Source organism: Castanea sativa, chromosome 7 (assembly GCF_040712315.1).
Source record: "Castanea sativa cultivar Marrone di Chiusa Pesio chromosome 7, ASM4071231v1".
In the NCBI taxonomy this organism is placed as follows: domain Eukaryota; kingdom Viridiplantae; phylum Streptophyta; class Magnoliopsida; order Fagales; family Fagaceae; genus Castanea; species Castanea sativa.
In genome coordinates, this window is record NC_134019.1 from 35,280,942 (window position 1) to 35,308,394 (window position 27,453).

Below are 27,453 nucleotides of genomic sequence, written 5' to 3' on the forward strand. Positions count from 1 at the left end.
TCAAATCCTTCAACCAAAAAGTTGTTATTATTGAATTAAAAAAATTAAGAAAATAAAAATAACACATAATAATTCCAACAACTACGTGTTTAAGACACATTCTAAACAAAAAAAAAAACAAAAAAAAAAAAAGATACATTCTTTAAAATTTTGAATTAAATAAAAACAACATGAATATTTCCATATCAACATATATTAAATACAATTATATCTTAAAGTGTGTTTTTAAAAAATTATAATCTAATAAATTTTATTCAAATCACGAATAGATCAAGTGAAAGTGTAATTGACACCCCTCCAAGTCAATTTGTAGAAATATTATTCAACTTATTACATGATGAGTAGGTGTTCGTCATATGATTTTTGATGAACGTGCTCATTATATGATTTAAAACTATTGTAAGCATTAAATATAGGACAAAGATTTCCTGCACACAAGACCGTAATAGTTGCTGCATACAGGGACAGATGTCAAACAAAAAAAGAGACACATGTGCAAGGTCATGTGCAACTAAGAGAAAACTTCTGTCAACTCTAACGTTAATGATTTCTATCTCTCTCTAGTCTCTCTCCCTCAAGTACTCGGCAACAATTAAATCACTCTCTTCAAAACCCCTTCAACACCTCTCTCTCTCGCATGTGCACGGCAATGATGGCACCTCTCTCTCTCTCTCTCTCTCTCTCTCTCTCTCTCTCTCTTCAAAACCATCAACGCCTCTTTCCTCTCTCTCTCTCTCATCCTCCATCTCCTTTGGGTCGGATCTTGACACGATAATCAGGCGAAGAAGAGCCGAATTTGAGGACGAGTATAATGGACTTATGGGTGAGGGTGAGGGCCACGAGCCAACCCTCCTTCCCGACCCAACCAAGCTCAGCTCCTCTCACGCAATGCAACCCAGATCTGTAATATTGGTGCTCTAGTTACGCCTCAATATTTCAATTTCACCTTCCCCTTTTCTAGATTATGGACTATATATACTTATCAATCCTTCTTTAAAACTTGTTAGAGATATATATTAACAAAACTAAAACTATATCCCACACATTGATTGGATCGGATTGTAGCAATACTGCTAAGAAGAAAAGGGAGAAAGTAGAGAACACTGTTTCAATGTTTTTGCTTCTTCTTGAAATAATCAATACTCTCCTTTTTAAGTTCTAGGACAATTTTTCATTTTATGGGAAATGTACACTTCATTTGCTTTACTATTGCTATTTTATGGTTTTTTTTTTTTTTTTTGGAGATTGAAGTTGAGAACTTTATCTAGAGAAGGTGATGATGTTGGCTGAGCGGAAGGAACAGTGGAGACATGGTCAGTGGGATCGGCAACCTAAGCATGTGGCAGGGGTTTTTTGGATGGAGTTTCAAATAAGATAGAAGGTTGAGGATGAGAGAGAGAGGCGGGGAAGAGGTTTTGATGTGAGAGAGAGGGTGATTTTTTTTTTGATGGGAGAGAGAGAGTGATTTGTTACTATGTACTTGAGAGAGATCATTAACGTTATAGTTGACAGAAGTTTTCTCTTAGTATTGGTCATGTGTGTTGCACATGACCTTGCACATGTCTCTCTTTTTGTTTGACATCTGTCCCTGTATGCAACAACTGCTGCAACCTTGTGTACAGGAAATACATGTCCTTAAATATATCATGATTTTGTTTTTAGGAAACAATGCAGCATGACCATTATTTGATAGTAATAAATCAGTAACACGAAGTTAAAAGGTTTAATATATTATCACATGAATCATTGTGTAGAGCATTCACATAAGATGTAAGATAAATTACAATGAATATGGAGTGAATTTAAGAGATGAGAGACTACAGAACCTTCTTTTTTTCTTTTAATTTGATAATTGTGAGAGGGGGGAATTTGAAACTAAACACATTCGTTGGAAACATATTAAAGTTACGAGACCCTTGGTGACTAAAGTACACATTTTGCTTTTAAAGTTTGAGATTGTTTTTATTTTGGTTGTTTATATTTCAAATTTCCATTTTGACCCTTCAAATTGACTCAATTGTTCATTTTTATTAATAGTTTGACAATTAAGTACTGGATAAGTAGCGTCCATTAAGAGATGAGAGATTAAAGCACCTTCTTTTTTTCTTTTAATTGATAATTGTGAGAGAGAGGATTTGAAACTAAACACATTCATTGAAAACATATTAAGTTATGAGACCCTTGGTGACTAAAGTACTTATTTTACTTCAAATTGACTCAATTGTTCATTTTTATTAATAGTTTGATAGTTAAGTACCAGAAAAGTGGCGTCCATTAAGCCACTCATCACCCATATATTGTCATATTTTACCAAATTATTAATAGAAATTTATTTGAAGAAACAATCAAATAAAAATGGCTGAAAAAAAAATTTTAAAGCGTAAAATATCAAAATGAAAAAAACATCAAACTTTAAAAAGCAAAATTGTACTTTAGTGGAGGAAAAAAAAAAGTAGCTTTTGGTTTTGTTGGATCTTCCATTGACGAATGCCTCATTTGGTCCTTATATTGCAATGAAGACTAAGATCTTGGAGACTTCCAATCAAAAAAATGGAAAGACAAACAAAAATGTTGACTTGCAGTGCATCATCAGGCTTGACAAGGTAGTATCATTTTGTGCGAGCTTGATTCCCCAAGGTGACTCGTTAGCCCTAAGAACAAGCTCCCAATTTATTTATATAATGTGGGTAATAGGACAATGGGAAGACCCCCCGATGCTAATCTAGCGGCCCAATTGACGGAGTTTTTGGTCTAACTCGTATCCTCCTATCCCTTTTCATGTATCCCCTGAGGAGTCTCCCATTCACTAATGAGCTTCTCCTCTTTTGTTGTTCATCCCAAATCTATCTCATGTATTTCTCTCACCCTCTGTTTTTCCAATCCCATTTCTCACTCCTTTGGTTCCCAGTTATAGACTTCCCTTAGTGGGATAGTCACGATGGTGGGGAGGCTTTTTAGTTGGGTAGGACCCCTCTGGAATAGATTCCTGACTAGATGAGATCCACTTTTTTAAGACAAATATGACTATGTTGAAACTTGCACCTTCTGCCAATTGATTCTCGCTAGGTGATTTCCCCTAATGCACTACCTTGCCAAGCAGTTTCCATCCCCGATATGTAGCTAGCTTCTGGATCGGTGCGGTATACAACCCATTATTGGGCTCGGGTTCTTAGTTTACTGAATTTGATGGGTTGGGCCTCTATGTCATGCCCATGCAATGGCTTGGGCCTAAATGCCATGTCTGTACACATGTAATGCATTGTGGCTTGTAATAAACTAGTATGATGTAATGTGTTATTTTGGAGGAAATCTCTCATATTCAGTATGTGCATCTATTCTCTCACATAAAAATAGGTCTCGCATGACATTTCTGAAAAATATAATAGCACCTCGTGTTTTAGGTTGTATGAGTTATATTTTCACTAAAATCTATTTGGCTAATTTGAAATAATATAGTGGTGTGAATGTAGTGTTGAGAATTTTGTAATTCAACTAGTTAACATCTTCTTGTATTTTTAATTGAGAAATTTATGATTCATACTATCAATATTTTTTTTAATGTGAAGATTTGGTTTTTTTTTTTTTTTTGTGTGGAAATACCTACAATAAAGATATCTAATGTTCAAAATCCTTTCTCCCCGTTGTAATTATCCAATTATCAAAAACAAACAAATCCAAGCACTTTCTCTAGATTTTTCAATAATTTGTTTCAACCATATAGTTTTATCTAATTATCAAAAACAAACAGACCTTGTGCACTTCCTTTAAATTTGTTTTTTTTTTTGAGGGGGTCCTTTAAATTTGTTAATAATATATTTCAACCATATGGTTTTATTGACCATTGTAGTAATAAAATAAATATTATAATTTTTTAAAAAATTTTGAAGGACAATTTAATTCAACAATGTATTTCAATGCAACCACATCATCAAACTTTTGAGATTCTCAAAAAAAAAAAAAAAACTTTAAACTTTTTTATTTATGTCAAAATATTAATTCATTATCAATTAATTAATGTATAAAAATAAAAGCGAAAAGCCCATTTTAGTCCCTACATTTTCACGCAATTCCCACTTTGGTCCCTAACTTTTTTTTCCGCCGATTTTAGTCCTTATTCTGGAAAACGCATCTCGTTTTAGTTTCTGATGTTACATCAGAGACGGAAATTGCACAACTGGCAAATGGAAAAAATTAAAAATATTAAAATAATGCCCATTGTGTCTACGTGGCTTTCCACGTCAGCCTTTAAATTAAAAAAATTAATTTATTAATTTTAACTAAATAAAAAAAATAAAAGCTGAAATAAAAACCAAAAAATTAAATTCAAGAACAACAACAAGAACAACAAAACACCAAGAACAACAACAAGAACAACAACAGATTCAAGAACAACAACAAATTTAAAACCAAAAAATTAAATTCAAGAACAACAACAGATTCAAACCCATATTTCAAACCCCCATATTACAACATCCAAATTATGGTGCCTTAGATCCACCCTCAAAACCCAACAGATCTGAGCTTGATTTTCAAACCAAGAGTGTTGGGCCATCACCCCACCATCAAACCCAGACCACCATTGCACATCAAACCTAGACCACCGTTGAACTAAGACCAAAAGAGGCACAAAAACCACCATCAAACCTAGACCACCGTTGAACCAAACCAGCCACCACTGCACTCACCATTGAAAATCGCCACATCCACGAAATCCACGGACCCACGCCATCACCGATCACGCGAAACTGACCCACCACAAAACCAACTACGCCATCGCAGATCTTAACCCACTGACCCACATCCACGAATCCCACCGACCCACGCCATTGCCTATCCGCAAAAAGAAGAGAGAAAAGATAGCGAAGAGGTAGAGAAAGAAGAGAGAGGGCTGAGACTCAAATGATAAACAAACCCAGAAATTTGTTTATGTGTTTGTGGAGGTTTTATATTCAAATTTCTGGGTTTGGGTGTGGGTTTGGCTGTGGTTGTTCTAATTAGGTGTGATTTAGCCATGGGTATGGTGGATTCCAGAGTGTTTTGGTGGTGTGGGGGTTTGAAATATGGGTTTGAATCTGTTGTTGTTCTTGAATTTAATTTTTTGGTTTTTATTTATGCTTTTAATTTTTTTATTAAGTTAAAAATAATAAATATTTTTTTTTAATTTAGAGGCTGACGTGGAAAGCCATGTGGACATAATGGGCATTATTTTAATATTTTTAATTTTTTCCGTTTGCCAGCTGTGCAATTTCTGTCTCTGATATAACGTCAAAGATTAAAACAAGACGCGTTTTCCAGAATAGGGACTAAAATCGGTAGAAAAAAAATTTAGGGACCAAAGTAGGAATCACGTGAGAATGTAGGGACTAAAATGAGTTTTTCACCAAAAATAAATGCATCTACCAATTAAACTCATTATAATAAACTAGCTTGTAACCCTATGCATATGCATGAATATACTTAAAGATATACAATAACATGCATAATATAATTCCTATATATATAATTTAAATACTATTGATAGTTATTTTTATATTTTGTTAACTCTTTAAAAAATTTTATAAGGATATTACTAGGTATAAAATGTAAATTATCCTTTTTTTTTAATTGTGAACCACTTTTTTTTTTACGATTTATTTATTCTAGACTCTTTGGTTTTTGTACGTAATAACTCATTTGGATGAATATTGATGATGTTGTCCCATATTTAATTCTAAAATTAAAAAATAAGACTTTTTAGGAATAAATAATTTAGACCACCGCGCACTCTTGGTGCGGTGGTCACTCTATAAATGTTTGTAGGGTGTGAAGGGTAAGGGCCATGGTTCAAGTTTCAAGGAAGAAGTTTCACATACATATACACTTAGATTATGTTAGAATATAAATTCTATATTGTATAAAAAATAATAATAATTTAGGACATATGACACAAAATTAAAACTCTAATTTGAAATTCTAATTTGAGTTTCTCTTAACTTCACCTATTATTATATAAATAGATATATAGATTAATACTTCGAGATAATGCAAAGGTGTGGTTTGTAAAAGGCTAAATTAAGAGAATTACCAAAAATAGGTGTGCCAAATTGGCATAACCTTATATCACTACGGCTAAAGATCACTCCATAAATGTTTGTAGGGTGTGGAGGGTAAGGGCCATGGTTCAAGTTTCCAGGAGGAAGTTTCACATACATATACACTTAGATTAGGTTAGAATAGAAATTCTATCTTGTATAAAAAATAATAATAATTTAGGACACATGACACAAAATTAAAACTCTAATTTGAAATTCTAATTTGAGTTTCTCTTAACTTCACCTATTATTATATAAATAGATATATAGATTAATATTTCGAGATAATGCAAAGGTGTGGTTTGTAAAAAGCTAAATTAAGAGAATTACCAAAAATAGGTGTGCCAAATTGGCATAACCTTATATCACTACGGCTAAAGATCATGCTTTTAACACATAATAATGAATATGTACTTTGAAAAAAAATGCAAAGGATTAAGATAATTACGAAGCAATGTGCCACTTGGCATATTATCTCAAAGGTTAAATAAAGAGAACTACCAAATAAAGAATTTTAGACCGTTATGATTTTGGTTATAGAATGATATAGATTTTAGGACTATAAAAGTATAAATGAACCAAACTATTTATGAACAGCTTGAGCTCGACTTGCGGGGAAAAAAAAACTTGTTTATCTAGTTTTCTTCATTTGTTTAGGCAACAAGCCAAATATGTGTTCGTGAATACGAGACTTGATTTAATTATATACAATCTTATATTTTCATATATATAATTGTCTAAAAATATACTTATATAGACACAAAATTGAATTGTATAAGTTTCTAAATATGTTCACATGTATAAATAGTCCATTTGTAGTAAAAAAAAAAAAGAAGAAAAAAGAACAAATGTAATAATAATTTACTATAGAAAAGATTAAATTGATTATATAGCATGTGAACAAACTTAAACTTGTTCATCAAGATAACAAACATCACATTTGAAATATAATTAAATAAGTAGATAGAGTATAATTTTTTAATACTTGACTTGGCTTGACTTATTTACCGCCACAAATATTACCGCTTGTTTACAGCCGTAAATATTACATTTTGGTGGCTTCAACCCTACAAGTAGGTCCAGTCCCAAAGAAAAACTTCTCCCAAAAAGAAAAGAAAAAGAAGGAAAAAGGGAAGTCCTTGTCTGGAAACAAAGAAAAAACAATCTGCACCAAATTTATGACAAAATTCTTAATTTCAGGTACCTTAAATTTAGTCAGGTCAGAGCCTCTTTTTTAATTTGATCTACTAGCGTGTCTAGTATTAGTAGGAGTATGTATTATACTATCATCTCTCTCTCTCTCTCTCTGTCTATTTTTTGTGTGCAACTGTGAAGCTGTCTCTTGCTCTAATTCACAGCCTCATAATACATAGCTTCACAGCCTTTCAAAGTTCATTGCTGAAGCACACAAAAAAAAGCATACTTTTTTTTTTCTCCTTCACGAATTTTGATTCATCGAAAGCCCATATCTACTTTGTAAGCCATTTCTCTCTCTCTCTCTCTCTCTCTCTCTCTCATTCCTATTTCAAACAGTTCCATTCACTGTTTAGTTTAAAACCTTGTTTGGTTGCTGAAAATCAAATAGACCCAATTCTTCAATCCTCATTACATTGCACAGAACCTCCAGCTGATCCAAAAAGTTACTTTCTTTTCATTGTTTGGGTAAGTAAAAGTGACTCAAAACTCAGTGCCTCATCTGGGTTTTCCATGTTTTCTAGCACTTCACTTTTTTTCTCTGTTTTCTCTGCAACCAAACAAGGTTTTTTTTCTCACATGCCATTCACATGTTTGTTATTACATCTGGTTCAGATCCGTTGTTTTCGATTGATACCACGTTGTTCTTTGGTTTAGGATTGATGTTGTACACTTGCATTAACTGCGTTAGGTACATGAGTTTAATAATAGAAGTAATCTTTGTTATCTATTTTAGGAATGTATTTGTTTTGCGGTTTCTTGGTATTGGAGTTAATATATATATATAGTAGTTTAAAACGTGTCTTTTATTTGATAAAATAATTGGGTATCTTCTTTTTCTTTTAAATGAAGGTTTGGATGCCTTGTGGTTTTGGAAACAAAGGGATTAATTAATTGACAATTGAGTGTGAAACTCTAATAGCTTTGTCTTTTATTAATTAGTTTTGGGTCCCGTTAGGATTAGATATCCAATTTGATTTGCCTTTGTAGCTTATTCAAAATACTTCAATGTGTAGTAATACTAGCTTTTGTCATGGGCTTGGCCTTCTTGTTGGGAAGTGGCACTTCTCCATCTATGTACTACTCGAGGATAATTGATGGAGCACCATGGTTTTCAATTTTTTTATAGACTTGTTGCAATTCATAGGAAGAAAAATGCACCAATACACTGTCCTACTTGGAATTAAAATGTAAGCCAAAACTTAATTTGACACTCCTTTACATTATATCATTTTTTTTTTCTCGTGCACTTGCTTTAGTACCTCCTAGTCTCTAGTATAACCCAATCCAAAAGGGGTTACTACCAGGTATGGGAAGTATGCACCATTTTACCATTAGAATAGTTCTAAGACCTGGTTCTTCATTTTCACTAAACTTCCTCATCCATAAAACTGGCTATGTAGTTTTGGTAATTTATTAATTTTGCGAGTCACATTCCCTTGAGTTTATTTGTATGAAATCTATTCATAAGCAAATGTTCTTGCTGCTATTTGATGCTAATGAATTTCTCAGTTTTTCTGCATTCATTGCATGTGATTAGGCTCTGTTAACATTTTTTTTCCTGACCTTACCACACATATTTATGTTAAATGACATGTGATTGCTGAGTCTCTTCCTGGCTCTCTTTCTGCAGGGTAAACTTATAGTGTTCTGATTCCTCCAGTTCCACAGATAACTTTCTCACATGCATTTGTTGTGCTGATGCAGTAGCGAACTTTTTCAGGAATTCGCCTCCTGTGAGGAATTTTACATTAGCTAAGTCACCGCTAGGAACATCTTAAGTAGGTAAGTTATCTAAGACTCGTGGTCCACCCACATTGGACAGGGAGGTTGTAGCTAAGTTGAGACCACATGGAATATCAAAACCATCTAGGTACAAGTGAGGGAAGAAGGCACCGTGATTTAACTCCACTAAGGATGTGTAGAGGTTTAATGTGTTTATTGGTGCTGCTCTCAACAGCATTCATGATGTTAGTGTATTTTGGCTTTATGGGTGCTGTTATGTTGCGACTTTTTAGCATACATTACAGCAGGAAAACAACATCCTTTTTCTTTGGTGCTTGGCTAGCTTTGTGGCCTTTTCTCTTTGAAAAGATAAACAAGACAAAAGTTTTCTTTTCTGGGGAAACTGTTCCTGCAAGGGAACGTGTTTTGCTTATTGCAAACCATAGAACTGAGGTTGATTGGATGTACTTGTGGGACCTTGCATTGCGAAAGGGACGCCAGGGATACATAAAATATATTCTTAAGAGCAGTTTGATGAAACTACCAGTGTTTGGTTGGGGATTTCACATATTGGAGTTCATCTCAGTGGAGAGGAAGTGGGAGGTTGATGAATCTACCATGCGCCAAATGCTTTCAACATTTAAAGATCCTCAAGATCCCCTCTGGCTTGCTCTTTTCCCAGAAGGCACAGATTACACGTAATACTTTGATTTCTTATTCTTTCTCCTTTTGATGTTTACATGAGAGCCAATATTATCAATAAATGATCAGCAAGATGCATGTTGTGTGTGTACAAAGATTTTGTGGATATTCTAGGGATGTTTAATTGTTTATGCAGTGGAACTGACTATCAATTGTGCATTCCATGTGTATATGGCAACTTCATCCTTTTTGGGCCAACAGTATAAAATGTTTCATGATGGAAATTGTGCTTCCTGAGTCCTATCATCTTCTAATGTCTGGTTTCCTCCAACTCTTTTGTGCAGTGAACAGAAATGCATTCGAAATCAAAAATATGCTGCTGAAAATGGCTTACCCATCCTTAAAAATGTGTTGCTTCCAAGAACAAAAGGCTTCTGTGCCTGCTTGGAAGAGTTGAGAGGCAGTTTGGATGCAGGTTATCTTATTTGTCCATATCTATGCTGGTTGCATCCACTTTTTACTTGTTATTATAATTCTCCATATTTGAACAAAAGTCATGTTATTTTGCTGGCCTTGCGTTTGGGTGATCTATCATGTTTTCATTCCTAGTCCATGAAATAATTCATAGTGTTGCTACTAGTTCCTGAAAGTAAGTTTGTTTGTTTGTTTGTTTTTTTTTTAAAAAAATTTTGCTTTCAAATGTGTAATAGGCGTAAAAGTCCTTACAAAATCTAGAGGTTCTAAAGCAAATGATGTGGATCTTGTTGATTACAATTGGCAGGAGTGAATAAAAAAATGCGAGAAGCATAGGTTCTAAAGCATGATCTTCCTGAATTTTTTTTTTTGTACCATTTGAAATGATGCGCTCAGTATGCAACAATATTTGAAATTCTCAACATTACAAGATCCATGCATGCTTTGTGGTGGTTGCGCTTTATATGTGTTTTTGGGATCAATTTTCTGCAATTATTAAGCTTATTGAACGCTATCACTTTCATGGTGGTATTTTTTCCCTGTTAAAAATGAAGGATTAATGGAAATTACAATATTGAAGTGAAAATAACTGATTTTGTATGTTATTTACTCTAATCTAAAACCAGGGTTTTTTTTTGGAGGTGATGGGTTGAATACTCACTTATGTCAGCATTCCATATGAAAGGAAACTACTAACAATTTGAACTCTTACTCACTTGATTCTAAGAGAGGGGGGGGGGGGGGGTAGGGGAGAGGTTTGAATACTCACTCATGTCAGCATTCCATATGAAAGGTCACTACTACCAATTTGAACTCTTACCCACATGATTCTTAATTTAGCAATTTATCCTTGTTGACTTTCATGTAGTAACTGTTTCTTATCTTAATGTATTTGTATTTACTGCAGTTTATGATGTAACCATTGCCTACAAGCATCACTGTCCAACTTTCATGGACAATGTCTATGGAGTAGACCCTTCTGAAGTTCATATTCATGTTAGACGCATCCGTCTTGATGATATCCCTACATCTGAGGATGAGATTTCCAGTTGGCTGATGGATACATATCGTCTCAAGGACCAGTTGCTTTCAAATTTTTATACTGAAGGCCATTTTCCTCATCAAGGAACAGAAGGGGACCTCTCCACAGTGAAGTGCCTTGTTAATTGTGTGGCGGTAATTGCCTTGATCAGCTTTTGTATGTACCTCACCTTTTTCACATCCTTCTTCTTCAAAATGTATGTATCTTTGGTGTGTGCTTATCTGGCATCTGCAACCTACTTCAATATTCGACCATTGCCAATTGTTGGCCTTTTGAAAGCTTAGTTTACTTGTAACTTACATATGTATTGAGCAGGCACTGTCAACAAGTTCCAAATCGAGATCTGTTATTGTAGAATTATGATAGGGCTTGGGCCCATAGGTTAAGGTTTTTCTTCTCAAGTATAGTTGGTGGACAGCCTTTGTTAAAGGTGATTCCATCACTAAGGGTTCACAAATTGATGTTCTTCTTCAGATGCACATGTGTAAAACTGTATGTGACCAAAGCCAGAGTCACTTAATGATCATACATTTTTGTCCCTGAATTTAACTATTGGTGATTGAAGTTATATTCATCACCTTGATTCCACAGTGCATGCATTATGTAATATTTTCGCCAAAGTTTCAGCAAACACTTCACTTTGAGCTTCCCAATGGGAAATGTAAAACTTTATCTGTAATGATTTGTAGTACCTACATGTATTCTTGCTTTCACTAAAGTTTTGGTTTGATGAGTTTAGCAAATTGGGGCCCTTAAAATAATGCTAATTATTAAACAATACAATAATTACATTTGGATGTCAAGTAGAATAAAAACGTGGGAAAAGAAAGAGCACAGCCGTAGGACAAGAAATCTTCTTTTTTAATTAATTGAATGCTGGAACAATATTTTTCCTCTACACAACCATTAATATAGTTTATAGTTGAACAAATTTGAGGGTTATGGTTCATGGACGGGGTCTACATGGATATTTCTCAACGATGACTTTCTTGAACTGAATTTTCAATCAAATGTCAGGAGCTTTCACTGAAATTTATTTACTTATTTTTGGACTGAAACCTGAAACAATTAGCTCGAGGTCATTTAAATACGAGAGGAATAAAGTTATAAACAAAGAACTTATAAGTTATAACTATTGCTTATAATCTTGTTCTCCACCATGTTAACAAGTGAATGCAATTTGATTTGAAACTTAGTTTTTATTTCTGTTTGAATTCCTAGAAAATGAAGAAAAAAAATAATGAAAGAATAGAAAAGAACAAAGAATGTTGGCTTTTTGGGTTTTACTTTTTCTTTTACCTTAAGGCTACTCTTTGTTTTCCAATGGTGTTCCAATATTGAGCTAGCTCCTGAGAAACCATTTTTCATCCTGTCTCCTTAGGAAACCTTTTCAGGTTCAGCATGATAACAAAGGATGTTCGTCGTTTTGGCTGGGTGACAAGGAAGAAATTTGTAATTTTTCAAAACATATCAATCACATTTCCTTTCATTGTCTAATTACATTTACAGATTCACCAAGACAATGAAGCCAGAAACTAAAATTTCACATAAATTAAATCTGTAATCTTGTATTGAATGACTAGATTGAAAACAATGGAACATTGTTGACATCAATAAAATTTAAAAAAAAAGAAAAGAAAAAGAAATTCAATACCAGAACGAAATTAATGTCTTGAACACGAATCCAATCGCATGGATTCATGATACAATCTATAAGAATGAAGGAATATATCATCATTATCATTGTCACGAAACATAAAATGTATCAAACAGTTTTCTAACATAAAAGCAATCACCAGCAGGCAGAAAGCGCACCAAGGATCATATTTAGTTGTTGGGATGTTTTATGATCCTTTGCAACACCACAGTTCTTGCCCTCCGGATGTCCCGGCTGCAAATATCGGCTTGCACCCCCAAGTCCTCAACATTTTTCATAAACGCTCCCAACTTCTTCTTAATCTCTTGTATTGCAATCTTCACAGCATCTTCTTCAATGGCAAAATCTGCACTCTGCAGAAGTGCCTCAATCTCAATTTCCAACCGGTCAATGAGAACTCGGATATTGTCCAAGTCCTTAATGGCAACATAGGTACCAACTTGCATTGAGCTAATTACATCCTTCTGTTTTCTCAAAGCATCTTCATAGTTCTTCCACAAAGAGTCAATCCACTTTCCCATTGAGCCTGGGATAGAAGTAGCAGCAGCCAAAGCCGCTGCAACGGTTGGAGCAGCCATAGCTACAGCTACAACTGAGCAAATCAATACAGCAGTGAAGGTAGCAACAAATATTATACTTGAAAGCTTCCTCCAAGCATGAATGTATTTAAGCTTTTTGTCAAGCTTGTTCTTTCGCAGTTGCAACTTCTCAAGCATTAGCATCTGCTGCTTGTACACAGACTCAAAGATTTGGAAGAATTCTAGAGTGAAAGGGTCACCAGCAGCCTTGAAATTCTTCAACTCCTGCAAAGTCCTCACATACCTATTCCCTCCCAATTCAGTTTCCTCCTCAAATTGTTGAAGTGCAACAAGAATAAGCAATTGGCTATCCCGAGCTCGCTTTAGGCACTTCTCCAATGCTGTACAGAAATCTAGAGTTTTCAAGCTATTCTCAAAGTACTCCTCCACAAGCTCAAACAGTTCTGGATTCTTCCAAATATCTTTCTTGCATTCCAAGATAACTTTAACAACCTCTTGGTTCATTTCCAAGAGACATTCTGTGACTTCCTTCAAAGAATCAAAGGAAAGGGCTCGAACTTCAACCCCAACTGCAAGAGTGTTGATGACTTGGTTGGTACGTTCTTGGAGGGTGGTGTCAAAGGACTGCAAGTCTGCATCAAGCCTGCAAGCAGCTTCATAAGAATTCAATTCGGTTGTGTACTGTAAGTTGGTATTGAGATTGATAGCAGAGGATGTTTCAGGGGTCTTCTTGCTCATATGGCCTCCCATACCTTCAACTTAAAGCTAAACAACAACAACAACAATCAAGTCTTAGTCTCAAAATTTTGGGGTCAGCAAACTCAGAGCTAAACAAACCAAGAAAAAGAACAAAACCAGATTCAATATAGAAACTTTGCCAATCCTTGAAGTTTTTTTTTTTCTTAAACCCCTTGTATTTAATCCTTCAAAGCAACAAGCTTTTTACCTTTCTTTCTTTGCAGGAGCGAAACTTCTATGTAAAAGACATGAACTTGTCAAACAAATCCTTGGCAAGAGAGAAAATAATAACCCAATTTCGAGTGCAGTTCTATGAAAAGATATATGATGAGATATTTTAATCCTACCCCAGCTTTCCTTCTAATATATACAATATGTATTCAGATTAGAACAAACCCAATTCACCGAACTATAAAAAGTTGTAGACTTGATACGCAGGACCTTCATAGTAGGTTGGCAACTTTATCACCACAAAAGACCTTCATAAGATTCGGAAGACTTTGAAACTGACCAGAATGGATAAGACCCAGAGAGAATTAGGAACTTGGGCAAGTAATTAAAGTAGAAAAGTCTTAGAACCAAGGAAGAAAATGATTGAAATAGATAAGTGATGGGGTTAGTTTTTTGTTTGAAAGAAATATATATATATATAAAATAAATATAAAAGGCTAGCAAGGCGTGGAAGAACTTGAGGTGAATGAAGAATGAAGAAGCTTAAAGAGAATTAAAACTGTTAAGGACCAATGAATATGTGGGGGGTGGTGGAGTTGGAGACTCTTTAAGCATAGCTTGCACGCATGAGAGAGAGAGAGAGAGAGAGTTGGACATTGTAAAACGCGGGAAGCAATCTATGTGTCTTTCTCTCTCTAGAAGAACACCCTCTATCTCATTCTCTCTCTCTCTCTCTCTCTCTCTCTCTCTCTCCCTTCACAGTTTTAACGCGCAAAGCAACGGTTACCAAAGAGATATAGGGAGAGGCGGTGCAAAGAGAGAAAAAGGTAAAGGTGGTAAAAGACTTCTGCCCCAAGACTTTGGTTAGTAACATAGAAGAATACAAACGCGTTGATATGGGTAAAACATAGTTAGTAATGAAAGGATCATTAAAGATGACGAGCAACATGCACATCTTGACGTGACAATTACTCTACCGAACAAGTATTTGTAGAAAGATGGATAAAAGTCGAGGTTGAAGTTTTCGGAAGAGTGCTTCACACATATAAATTTAAGCTAGAGTAGAATTTCTATCTTAGATAAATAAAAAGGTAATAAACGTTCCACATCCTAAATTTTTTTTTTCATGTATAAAAAAGAATGGTCCTTCCAAACTTCCAATTAGCTACCATGGAACTATTTGTCCACTTTAAGATGATTTCTATTCAGTATCATACAAAATGCTAATTAGTTTCTTCTTTTGGCATGGATGTGATTGGAAGCCAATTATGTTATTTGATAAGAAATGTCTTTATAAGTTTAGTTAAAGTGGAATCCACAAAAACAATCGTCATGATGTAGGCACTATTTAAATGCTATTGTATCTAAATAAAAAAAGCATAATAGTAAGAGCACTTGCAGCAGTGGAGCTAAATAGCTATATAGCTATTTTAGCTCCACCAAAACCCCAAAAGAAAGCGATGAAATTAAATCTATATATTTTTAATCATTCTAGTCACATCTATAGATAGATGTGCACTGTTCATGAGAGCTAAAAAAAATTAATTTTTTATTTTGTGTTCACATTACCTTTTTATTGTGGTGTTTTTAGTGTAGTGAAATGTATTATTTTATTGTGGTAGATATATTATTTTATTGTGATGTTTATATTATTTTATTGTGTTGAAAGCTAAAATAGATCCACTGCTGCAACATGTGTGTAGGTAAAATAAATAAAGTAACTTTTAGTAAAGTTAAATTGCTAAATTTTTAGCTCCACTGCTGTGGATGCTCTAATAAATTTATTTCACTTGAAAAGCTTAGGCGAATCAATTATTACAAAAAAGTTATGATTATTTATGATATGACTCATTGAATTTGTACTTCTCATAAATAATTATTTATGATATAACTACAAAAGTTTAAAACTGACTAAATTGGTGGTAAAAAGAGAGGACTAAATTGAAATAAAAGTTTGCCGCTTTAACATAATAATTATTATCCTATCTACTTTTGTAGAAACGTAGTCTTTATCATAATTCCGTAAATGAATGAATTGTCAATGAAGTCAATCAGTTAGGGGCCCAGTTTGATAGGCTGTAAAGGGTTCTGTCAGATTACCAAAATACCAATTGCATTGGTCCGTAATTTTGTAGTCTGAACACAATTAAAGATTTATTTAATTTTGCATATGGTGAGTGAAGAGGAGTTCACACAAATCAAGCTTTTTGATACTGTTTTTATGGAACACTTATTGTGAAGCTTTGAAGAAACAAATAGGTGAAGATTCAGAAGGCTTCAAGGGATTGATAAAAGATATTTGCAAGAAATACCTTAATGTTCTATAGCTTCACAAGCATTGTCTTTTTTAAATAAAAAAAAAAAAATTACTACATGTTTTTAACTTTAAAATGATACTAAGATGGGTGAAAACCAAACCCCATAATTTTTTATTTAGTTTTAATTTTTTTTTTTTAAACACTACCAGAAAACCAAGTCGCTTCATGTAGCATGATTGCATGAATGTTCTAAGAAGAAATCACATGGAAAATGAAAAATGGAGATTGGAATGATATATATACAATGGTATATGCTGGTTATTGTGCAAGAACAATGATGAGAAATTATATTACCTGTTGAGATTGTAGTTCTTGAAGTATGGTAATCAAAGTAACTCGATAGCACTCAGCAAACTCTCCACCTGAAAGGAACAATTTGACCGCCTAGCTAGAGAGTTCAATGTTTGTAGCTGAATTATCTGACTCTATTTATACTTATCTTGAAACTCAAATAGTTACTTGGTTGCCAAGAAATCATTTTGCACACACAGGCTATAACTGTAAGTATCTTTTTATCAAATTACAATTATACACATGATTAACGTACGAAATACGTTTAGTTTCAGATTTGTCAAAAAAAAAGTGCATAACATACGTATAAAACAAATGTATTTTAGTAGAAGTTGTCATTTCTAATACTGAATTTACCATAATAATATCTATTTATTGGTGAGTATATGAGTGACATACGTAACAGAGAGATAAAACCAATTATGTGTGTGTGTGTATATATATATATATTCATATTTATGTATGTATACATGTGTGCATATAAAGCAAATTTAATATTTTTTTTTTTTTGGAGAAGAGAGCAAATTTAATAGTAGTGTTGAGATTACCTAATATTCAGATGACAAGAAGTAAGTATTAAAGTTTTAAAAATCTGCCGAAAACATATCTGAACTTCCTTTTAAAGAATTTATATAATATATAATGCGAAGATAGTCACGTGGTCTTCCTAACTAATGAAAAAATCAAACATATTTCTTATCAATAACTATTTTTAAGGAGTACACATAATGCCTAAAACTTACAAAGATTTACTTGTATTGGTTGGAATAACCATGTATTTAACCCAATGGGAAAAATAAATAATTTTTTTTCCTTAAATAGGCGGTAATTATTATTTCCAAAAAATAAAAGATTTTTCTTCTTAGTCGGTCAAGTGGTCCTATACATTAGATTTTAGACCAATTAGAAAAGTGACACGTATCCGTATCCTAACAAATCCAATTTACTGAGCATTAGATACATAATTGTTAAAAACTATTTTCAATTCTATACAAAATCATAAAGAAAAAATTGTGATATTATTTATGTTTTTGTCATTTTGGGTTTTATGAGCCATTTTAACTTTATTAAAAAATAGAGACAATTCTCACTCATGTTAACCCCATGTAATAAACACAAGAAGAACAAATAAATAAAACAAATCTCTTAAAAAAAGGAAATTAAAATGTGTTAAGCATCAATTTAATGCATTAAATACACTAAACTTGATATACATTTAATGTATTAAACTCAATACGATACAAACCTATGTCCATTTTCACATGTCTATATCATATTGGTCTCACAGACTATTGCACTCGACCTGATACGATATAAACACGTGTATTAAATGCTTTCATTGCACTAATGCACTCGATCAAAGCCATACCCTCATAAAAATAATGGCCATTTTGCAATTTAGGTTAAAGCAAGGGGTGTTTTAGGTAGTGGAGACTCCTTGGAGGACTAGGAAAAACAAAGCTGCTCGTCGTTTTCTGAAGACAGGATGAGCTCAGCTGACAGCATTGCAGTACCCGCGTGGTTGTCCGACCCACTCGCGATTCGGAGTCTCGGGACTGCTACAATCACCAGCCTACAGCTGACACGTATTGCCAAACTATACGTGTCGGTGACTCATTGGTTTCCGGCTGAAAATGATTCCACGCTACGTCAAAAGAGTTTTTCCCGTCACATGCTTTATAACGCTCTCCAATTATGTTGCTTCCCTTAACAAGACACTTACGAATTTTTCAAACCTTTGAAATGATTTTCTTTCATTAATTTCCGTAAACTTTATTTACTTTTTCTTCTTTTTTTTTTTTTTTTTGGGTCCCAATCACGTTTTTTTTTATATTATAGAATCACGTTAAAAATGATCTACTCTACTTTATGGTGGGTTTTGATTGAATACGTGGCAATTATTTAGGTTTTAATGATAAGCATGGACTTTGATTTTTGTAGTTTGAACTCAAGATGAGATTTTCTCTATCGTCAAACACTCTAGAAAATGATGAGTAATGATATGATTATGATTTTTACCGTACTTTTTAATATAACTTACTACAAGCCGTGAGTACTAGAGTTATTGATCCACTACTTTAATTTTATCATTCTTAACTTACTATGAGCAAATTGTAATTTTAGTATTTTTTAAAAAATTATTTCTTACACTAGTAAAAACTTTTAGCAAGTCAACCAAAAAAAGAAAATCAAATTTTGAATTCTTTGAACTTATTTAGATATATTTAATGTGAAAAGAAAAAAGAATGAAAAATTTTTGCCGACAAATTCTTAAAGGTAGTGGTTAAGATGCTTTAAATTTTTATTAAATAATGTTTTATGCAATTTTTTTTAAGTCAAACGTTATAAATAAAAAGATATATATATTCACGATGAATTTATGCATGTAAATCAATGAATCATTAACAATTCTACATGTGTATTTTATATTTTGAAAAGTGTGCATTATAACTCATAAGTGAGTATTTATTAATTTTTAATCTATGCCTTTAAGACACTCCTTGACAAAGACCCAATCACCCCATATAAAAATATCCCTTTTTTTTTTGTACCATACCTTAGAGTGAGTTTGGGTCAGGTTAGGTTTACTGTGACTCAAAACCTGACCCAACCTGGAAAAATGGGTCTATAATTGGGTCAGTTTTCCAGATCTCGGGTCGGGTCTTGGGTTGGACTTTTATTTTTTATTTATTTTTATTTACGAGGGAAATATTTGTATGCCTCATTTGAGCCATACAGTCTCAGCCTCCACAGAAACAAAGACATGCATGTATAGAAAGTTACTATAGACTTTCTCAGCCTCCACAGATCAAATAATGCAAATTTATCAACTGAGTCCTTGAAAAATTGAGTTGATCTTTGTTGGGTAAGTGACTCTCAGCTGATCATATTGTTAAAAAACTTTCCTTTGATGTGACCATATTGGTCCAATGAAAAAGAAAATGAGACTAACCCTTTATTTTGCTTGAGCAAATGCTTATATGGACAAGCTCCACAAGTCACCAAGCAATAAAACAAAGAATAGAAGCTAACCAATCAGTCAAACTAGTTGGCGTGCCACAGAGAGAGTACCAAGGTATATAAGTTGACAATCATCCAATATTGTAAAAAAAATCAATAATAAAACAACCTGAGTTCATCAACCCAAATCATCTAATAAAAACTTGAATTCTAAAAAGCAAAAGTAAAACCCAAATCATTACAAAGTATATAGATTTCCAGATAGATGAAAATTTGCCCACAGTATAATTATCCATAAAACCCCCCATAAAACCCAAATGAGAAAGTCCAATAGAAACATTCAAGCAAGCTCTGAAACCATAGAAACAGTATTGCATTAAGCTTAAAACAAGGAAACCATTATGGGAATATCAAATATATCTTATCTATGTAGAAGAACACTAAGATCAGATATATATATAATACACATAAAAGCACCCTTAAGGAATTTGTTGAAGGTATGGCATACCTTCAACAAATGGCATTGAAATGCACATTTGGTGTATAGTTGATATTTAAATTCCTTAAGCCTTCCCCCCCCCCCTCCCCCGCGCCCAAAAAAAAAACACACACACACACAAGATATGTTTACACCATAAAGGAAATAAATGTTTGACTTATAATAACAAAAATAGTAGTAATATTAATCTATAATTTGGTATATTTTGAAAATTCTCAAAAAAAAAAAAAAAAAGATCTACTTAGATGTAGCCATTTAAATTTTGTTCTTTAACTGGGGAACAAAAAAAATGCATAATGTCTTTTCTTTTTCATTGACGAAACAAAATGTGGTGAACTTTTTAGAGAACGAAATCAAAAATAAAAACCTAGAGAAAAAAGTTAAGGATTTTTTAGGTCTTATTTATTATGGTAGACCAACTACAGGAAAATGCTGTTGTATTAGGCCTTTGACTGATAACGTAGTCGTTGTGTATCAAGATAATGACAGTTTACAACTTTAACAAGATAAAATTAAAAGATACGTCACATACAATTTAGTGGATGAGGATCATGAAAGCGATTAATTTTGTCCATATGAAAACTCTAATTATTTTCATGACATTCCAATAATTCAAAGTAATAATGACAAATTAGATGTCTACAACGTTTTTAAAATATTTTCCTAACAAATATTAAGGGGCACGTTATTAACAATAAGCAAAGAAAAATAAAATTATAATTGATAATAATTTATCTCTTAATATTTTTTGTAAAAATGTTATAGATGTAATTGTTCTTGTAAATAAATATAAGCAACATCTACAATTCAACAGGGAGGCCCATCAAAAACTCCGATGTCTTAATGTGGTGTGTAGGAATTAAGGACTATAAGAGACTCAGAGGGTATCCAGTGGACCAGTGCTATTGTGCTTCTCTATGCTTTTATTATCCTGATATGTTGTTTTTATTAGGCTTTGCTTTGCTGTGGATTTATGAGGATTTAATAATTTGAATCGAGCTGTCCAATTTACTGTAATGGAGATAGCAACTTCGCATCACATTTTCTAAAATATTATTAAGAATCATATATTTGTAATATTTCGATAGCTACAACATTAAAAATAAATAAATAAATAAATGTTTTTATTAAAAAATACAAAGAAATGCGAGTTAATTTAGAAGAGTACTATTAAGTCTTGAAAAAATCAGGAATTATTTTAACTTTATAAATTGTATAAACTTTTGGAAGGGGCCAATGTAACAATTTCAAGATGTTATATAGTTTAATAGTTAAATCTTAACTGGGTCCATTAATAAGACTTTTTTTGTTTAATTTGAAAAAAATTAGACGAGTTAAACACAATAAGATCATATATTTCAGATTTTTCATATAAAGCTGCTTGTGCGGGTGTTAAAGTTATGCTTAATTATTGACTTAATGAGTCAAAAACATTTATTTAAATTAAGGCTGAAGCTTAAATTGATGAAATTAAAAAGCATTTCCTGTTATAAAGAAAAAAAAAATTTCTGAGACTTTAATTTACTTTTCCCTTGACGACATGGATAATGTGAACCTAATAAGCATTTAATTTGCCTGCAAATTTTTTTATTTATTGAAATGATAAAAATTCTATTTCATTTCTATAAATGTAATACATCTTCGACAATATATCTTTCAATGAAATGGGGAATTTCCTCCAACCAAATCTCTAATAATATATGTTAGGGTTAGGCTCCTAAAGCTAAGACGTTTGCTACTTTGTTACACCCTTAACTTGTACATTATAACACCACCCCCCCTAAAGTATTTGGCGTCCTATTATGGATCCTTGAGCAAGTGACCTACCCTGGAGAGGTTAGGCTTTTCCGAAATGTGTGCTCAATAATAGTTGATGAATCTTGCAATCTATTTCTCTTGAAAAACCTATTGCCTTGTGGACAGCTTTTGCTTCCTCATTGTCCCTTCCCACGGGTATTTGACTTCAAGCGGCTACAACTACAAGTCTGTGCTAAATAAATAGGTTAATGCGCGATGGCCCAAGTGACCCAAGTGTAGGCCCAAGTAAGGTTAATCCTAACCCTTATATATGTACGCTACTAGGGTCCTTTGTAACGCACAATTGAGCATAGTAAAAATGTTGCAGCTAAAGACTTCCTCTCTGGACATAGCTTATCCAGCTGAACCATATAACTCTTGTATTCATTTTATCTTACTTATGCTCTTTCTCAATCTTTACAATTCTCTCTTTGTCTTACAATATTTAACACTATGACATTGCTTAATAATCAGGCACAACTGCAAGAATGCCCCAATGCCAACAACATTGATTCCCCCAAACTTAGCAACATCAAATTGTACTTTGCAATTTGATGTTATATCTTACTTGTAACTTGGTCGCTCTGTACATAGATTATCTAGAATCTTGAAGCAACTCATAAAATAAGTTAGGATTGCATGAGCCATAACTTTACTCAATATCTCATGCCTTTCTTGGGATAATAATTTCTCTTGCAACTTTGTCTGTACTCTCTTTTATTTTAGAGAGAGTGCGGTGAGGTATTCTTGCTTAAAAACAACACTATATCCATTGAATATTTAGAATGCCTTGGCATTCCCCCATATATGGCAGTCCTGCAAAAAAGAAGCTTATCAGCTACAAACGGGAGATTAATTATTTCAAGATAGACTTCCCCTGTCACTATGTATTACTATCCCAAATTATCTTTTTAGGTTTAGCCTTTCTTAGCAGTTTTATTTGTCCCTATAGAGGGAAGAAGAAGAAAAAAGAAGAAGAGGAAGGTAATGGATCTTTGATGTAATATAGTCCATTATTTGTTTAGATGGCCCCACTCAAATTGATAATATAATTTGCTCATATTCAACTTCAGAAACATCTGGGTAGTTTTACCCTTCCTTTTATCCAATTTCGACAATCACTACCTTGATGTGATTTAAGTAAGATATGATATAATTTCTTAAGGGTAATGATTTTATGTGTATGTAAACACATGTTGAATTCATGTTTTGAAAACACAATTTTACAAGTTGTGTGTACGGCTGTTGATAACTACCTATGTGCAATATTAATTAACATTTTGTTTGTTTGTTTGTTTTTTTTTTGGTAAAGTGGAATAGATTAAAAGAGACTAAGGCATAGCAGCAAAGCTACTACTACGCCTGCAATACAAAGTTTCTAAGACATCTTGCTTGATTTGATCCAAAATACAAGGAGGGGGATAATCAAAATAAACAAGATCTGTGCTTTGATCTGCTCCCACCAGAGTATCGGCGCATCTATTCGCCTCCCTGTAGCAGTGTTGAACTCTGTGCTGTGGGATTTTGCTGAGAAAAATTCTGCAATCATCAACTAAAGGGGATAAGGATCTATAATTAACATTTTGTTAATATTATACTATTTAATAATCTTTTATTATATGTATTTTAACAAATCCATTATTAAATTGCATAGTGTCTTGTGCAATTGTGTCAAAAAGCTCTACCTTTATACTTAAAATAGATAAAAATAAAAAATTATTAGAAATTAATAACCATCTTATCACATATTTACATTTCCAAGTTTTTATAGCAACAGAAAGGACAATTGCACAACTTAAGTATCAAGTATGGAATTGCACCTAGTTTTCCATTTCATTAGCTTGTATACGTTCTTGTTCCAACTTCCAAGTAACACTTCATCACCAAACTTTCCCAAAAAAAAAATCAAAGAATAAAAATGAAAAAGGCACATGCATGGGTTTTGTCGTTTTAAAGGTTCACATGCCATCAGAGACGGAGCTATTCTTGGACTTGGGGGGGCAGTGGCCCCCCCAGATTTTCAAAAAAAAATTTTAATATATATATAACATATTATTTTTAACAATTTTCTTCAATAAAAATTATATTTTGCCCCCCTCTCATAATATTATTGATATTTTCAAATGCTAAAAAAAAAATAGCCCAGTAACAAAAATTAAGCCCAAACAACTCCTCAAAACAAACTCAAGCCAAAAAAAAAAAATCAAAAATCAAAAATCAAAAATCAAAAATCAAAACCGGTTCTAATTAGATATCTACCTAGGCTAGGAGTGGGAAACACCCCCACTTACCTCACACATATATAAAAGGAAAAAAGAGAAGGGGATTTCTAACTCTAAGCCATTTAAAAAAAAAAAAAAAAAAAAACCTAACTAACTTACGGCTGAACACAAAGGAGAGGAATTTGGCAGCCAGCGGCAGAAGCAAAGGTATCCTGTCATGTCTCGTCTCATATTGAATCCTTGTTTGAGATGATTTACTTTTTGTAATGTGTTGAAAAAGGAACTTGATCTTTATAAGTGTGATGTAGTTCAGCATTCAGGTTCAAGAATTTGAAAAATATTTCGAATTGTGCCAATGGATGGTGAGAACTAGAAAATCAGAAATCTATCCGCTTATTTGTAGAGTAGTCAAGCTTGTGCTTACTCTTCCCGTTTCTACTGCAATTACAGAGCGAGCATTTTCAGCTATGAATGTCATCAAAACTGACCTTCGCAACAAAATGGAAGATGAGTTTTTGTTAGACGCTATGATGTTATTCATTGAAAGGGACATTGCTGCGACAATTAGTACGGATTCAATCATAGATGATTTTGAAGATTTAAAAAGACGGCGAGTTCCATTTTCATAAATAATTGCATTGTAATATCTTTAAAAAAAAAAAAATTTCTGTATTTTTCTTTGTTGATGGTTTATTAAATGAATGTTTATTTGGAGTTTCATTTTTTTTTTTTATACTTCTGCCCCCCCTAACTCCAAGTCCTGGCTCCGTCCCTGCATGCCATCATACAAAAAAACCTTCCATAAACTATAGTACTTAAACAACTAAATCCCGATATAAGTTCTCTCAGGTCCCTTTACACCACACCAAGGTATGCCCGTGACTCGGCCCCTGGTATTTGCCAATTCTTGCCAACTCCTAGAGTTCTCTGTGAGACTTTGTGATCACGAGCCTTAAACCATTTCTTAGTAAACAATGATAATGACAATTCAGCAAAGAGAAAATAAATAAAACAATGATAAAAGGGAAAAAATTATATATAATAATTTAATGAAGTGACGAGTTATGATTAACGCAATATCATTTTTATGTAAATTATTCACTTTTGTCCTCTATATTTCTTATAATATGTATTATTTAATGTTTTTAATTAGACTCATTAATTTTGCTGCCTTAATTAGAACTATTTAGAAGCCTTCAAATAAATTTGGCAAATTGTGATTTGTGTAATATCATTTTACGTAAATATAATACTTTTATCGTATATCAATTACAACATGCTATCTGGTATTTGTTAAAAAAAAAAAAAACTTTATTTAGTAGTTTCCAAAACCATTCAAATACACAATTCCATTGGGCAAAAGCAGAAATTTTGGACACCATGTATTTAGGTTATGCTCACCAAACCCGCTATATATAGCCAACGTACCCATCACTCTCTAAAACCCAACAAAGAGTCAGCAAATAGTACTATTGAGGGAAATGGAAGCATACAAAAAGCTTGTCCTTGTGTCATTGTTGTTGGCTCTTTCCATTGGGTCTGAGACAACAATGTTAGCCAATGGCGATAGTCAGGGCTTATGCCATATGACCAAAGAGGGTCTTAAGGCCTGTCAGCCATCAGTGAGTGGCCAAGACCCTGTTCCTCCCTCAGCTTCATGTTGCTCAGCTCTCCGCAACGCTGACTTGCAATGCCTTTGCATTTTCAAGAACTCCAATCTGTTGAATTTCTATGGAATCAACTCCACCCTTGCCATGGAGCTCCCAGCTAAATGCAATCTAGCTCAGCTCCATTGCTAAAATGTGTTACAAGTTAACACGTAATGTGTTTGCATGGATAATGTGTTTGTAGTTTTTTATTTTGGGAGTTTTGTTTGTGTTTTATTTTGGTGTACTACTTATGTTGCTTTCAGCTTTTTTGTTTCTCTCTTTTGGGGTTATGTGTTGCTTTTACGTTGTGATGTAATAATTGTTAATGTTAATTAAACTGTTTGCTTTCTTTGAATCTTCATATGGCCTCCAAACTCCTGAAACGCAACTATCGAATCTCAGTGTTAAATTTGAAAATTAATCATTTTGAGCTATCATACTCTTTCGATAAGATAGATCTGTAGAGTGTGTAGGATTCTATTCAACGTTCAAATTTTATATAATAGGTACTTAAATTCAAGAAATAAGTCATAAATGAAAGAAACATATTGAATTTGAATCAAAGTGAAGCTTCATAGAGTTCAATTTTAATGTTTTAAATGAATCAAACCATTTATCATCAAATTTGACTTATGTAAAAATAAATTTATATTCGTTTATTTTGCAAATGAATTAAGCTTAATTCCAAATGTAGGATTGACTATTAGAATTAAGTTCAAATTAACATTATTATATATTTGTGAACAAACTCATTAGCTTGTGAGGATGAATCATGATTTAAAAGTTTTATTATATATATATATATATATATATATATATATTTTACAAGAATAAATAGTTATAAATTAACAAAGTGATTTGTTATTCCGCTTAATCTCTCTACAATACAGGTATTAGCATAAAAGTATATGTAGTTAGAACTTAGAAGTAATTATTATAGTGCATAAAAAAAGAGGAATATATGGGGTTTGTATTGTATTTTAAATTTTAAATGTGACATAAAATTTAGGTGTTTGAAATATAGTGTTTTTCCTATTTGATCCTATTAAGTAATTTGAACGTATTATGATTAATGTGTGATTGTATTTAGGATTATTTAAAAAGTGGAACCTATGAGTTATATTTAGATTTTATGTTTATATTAAAAATATAGTTACATAAACGTAAAATAGGATTGTGTAAGTTTATAAATAAATTATACCATATCACATTATTATTTTTAATTTATAAATAATATAAATAGCCCATTTCATAGTAAAACTAAAAATTATATAATAATTTTCAACCATATAAGTTTGATCGCATTTGCAGGTTCATAAACGAAATGGATTATAAAAATTAAAAAAAAAAAAATTGCAAGTGGCGCACGAGACATGAGTAGTATGAATTTTAAGTAAAAATTTAAATATTAAATTAAGTGATTGACATTTGAACTTTTTGAGAATCGACATTTGAACTTAAGA

At 32.8% G+C, this 27,453-nt stretch overlaps 3 protein-coding genes across 5 annotated transcripts; 2 read left to right on the plus strand and 1 right to left on the minus strand.

Annotated features, from left to right (window-relative positions):
- The first annotated feature begins 7,167 nt into the window (after positions 1 to 7,167).
- On the plus strand, positions 7,168 to 11,857 carry LOC142642178 (putative 1-acyl-sn-glycerol-3-phosphate acyltransferase 5). 3 transcript variants are annotated; one of them, XM_075816535.1, is made up of 4 exons: positions 7,168 to 7,271; positions 8,899 to 9,688; positions 9,977 to 10,107; positions 11,014 to 11,857. In XM_075816535.1, the coding sequence occupies exons 2-4, from the start codon at positions 9,117 to 9,119 to the stop codon at positions 11,430 to 11,432; spliced, it is 1,122 nt and encodes a 373-aa protein (XP_075672650.1). In that variant the 5' UTR covers positions 7,168 to 7,271; positions 8,899 to 9,116; the 3' UTR covers positions 11,433 to 11,857. The 3 variants fall into 3 exon arrangements, with proteins under 3 accessions (XP_075672650.1, XP_075672648.1, XP_075672649.1); XM_075816533.1 differs by lacking the exon at positions 7,168 to 7,271 and adding an exon at positions 7,343 to 7,733; XM_075816534.1 differs by lacking the exon at positions 7,168 to 7,271 and adding an exon at positions 7,343 to 7,547.
- Positions 11,858 to 12,742: 885 nt separating this feature from the next.
- On the minus strand, positions 12,743 to 14,883 carry LOC142642538 (UPF0496 protein At4g34320-like). Its single transcript, XM_075816916.1, has 2 exons — positions 14,291 to 14,883; positions 12,743 to 14,109 (listed from the first exon to the last, which is right to left on the minus strand). The coding sequence occupies exon 2, from the start codon at positions 14,092 to 14,094 to the stop codon at positions 12,976 to 12,978; it is 1,119 nt and encodes a 372-aa protein (XP_075673031.1). The 5' UTR covers positions 14,095 to 14,109; positions 14,291 to 14,883; the 3' UTR covers positions 12,743 to 12,975.
- Positions 14,884 to 25,822: 10,939 nt separating this feature from the next.
- Positions 25,823 to 26,140, plus strand: LOC142644381 (putative lipid-transfer protein DIR1). Its single transcript, XM_075819008.1, has one exon. It carries the CDS (start codon positions 25,823 to 25,825, stop codon positions 26,138 to 26,140), a length of 318 nt encoding a protein of 105 aa, XP_075675123.1.
- Positions 26,141 to 27,453: the final 1,313 nt, after the last annotated feature.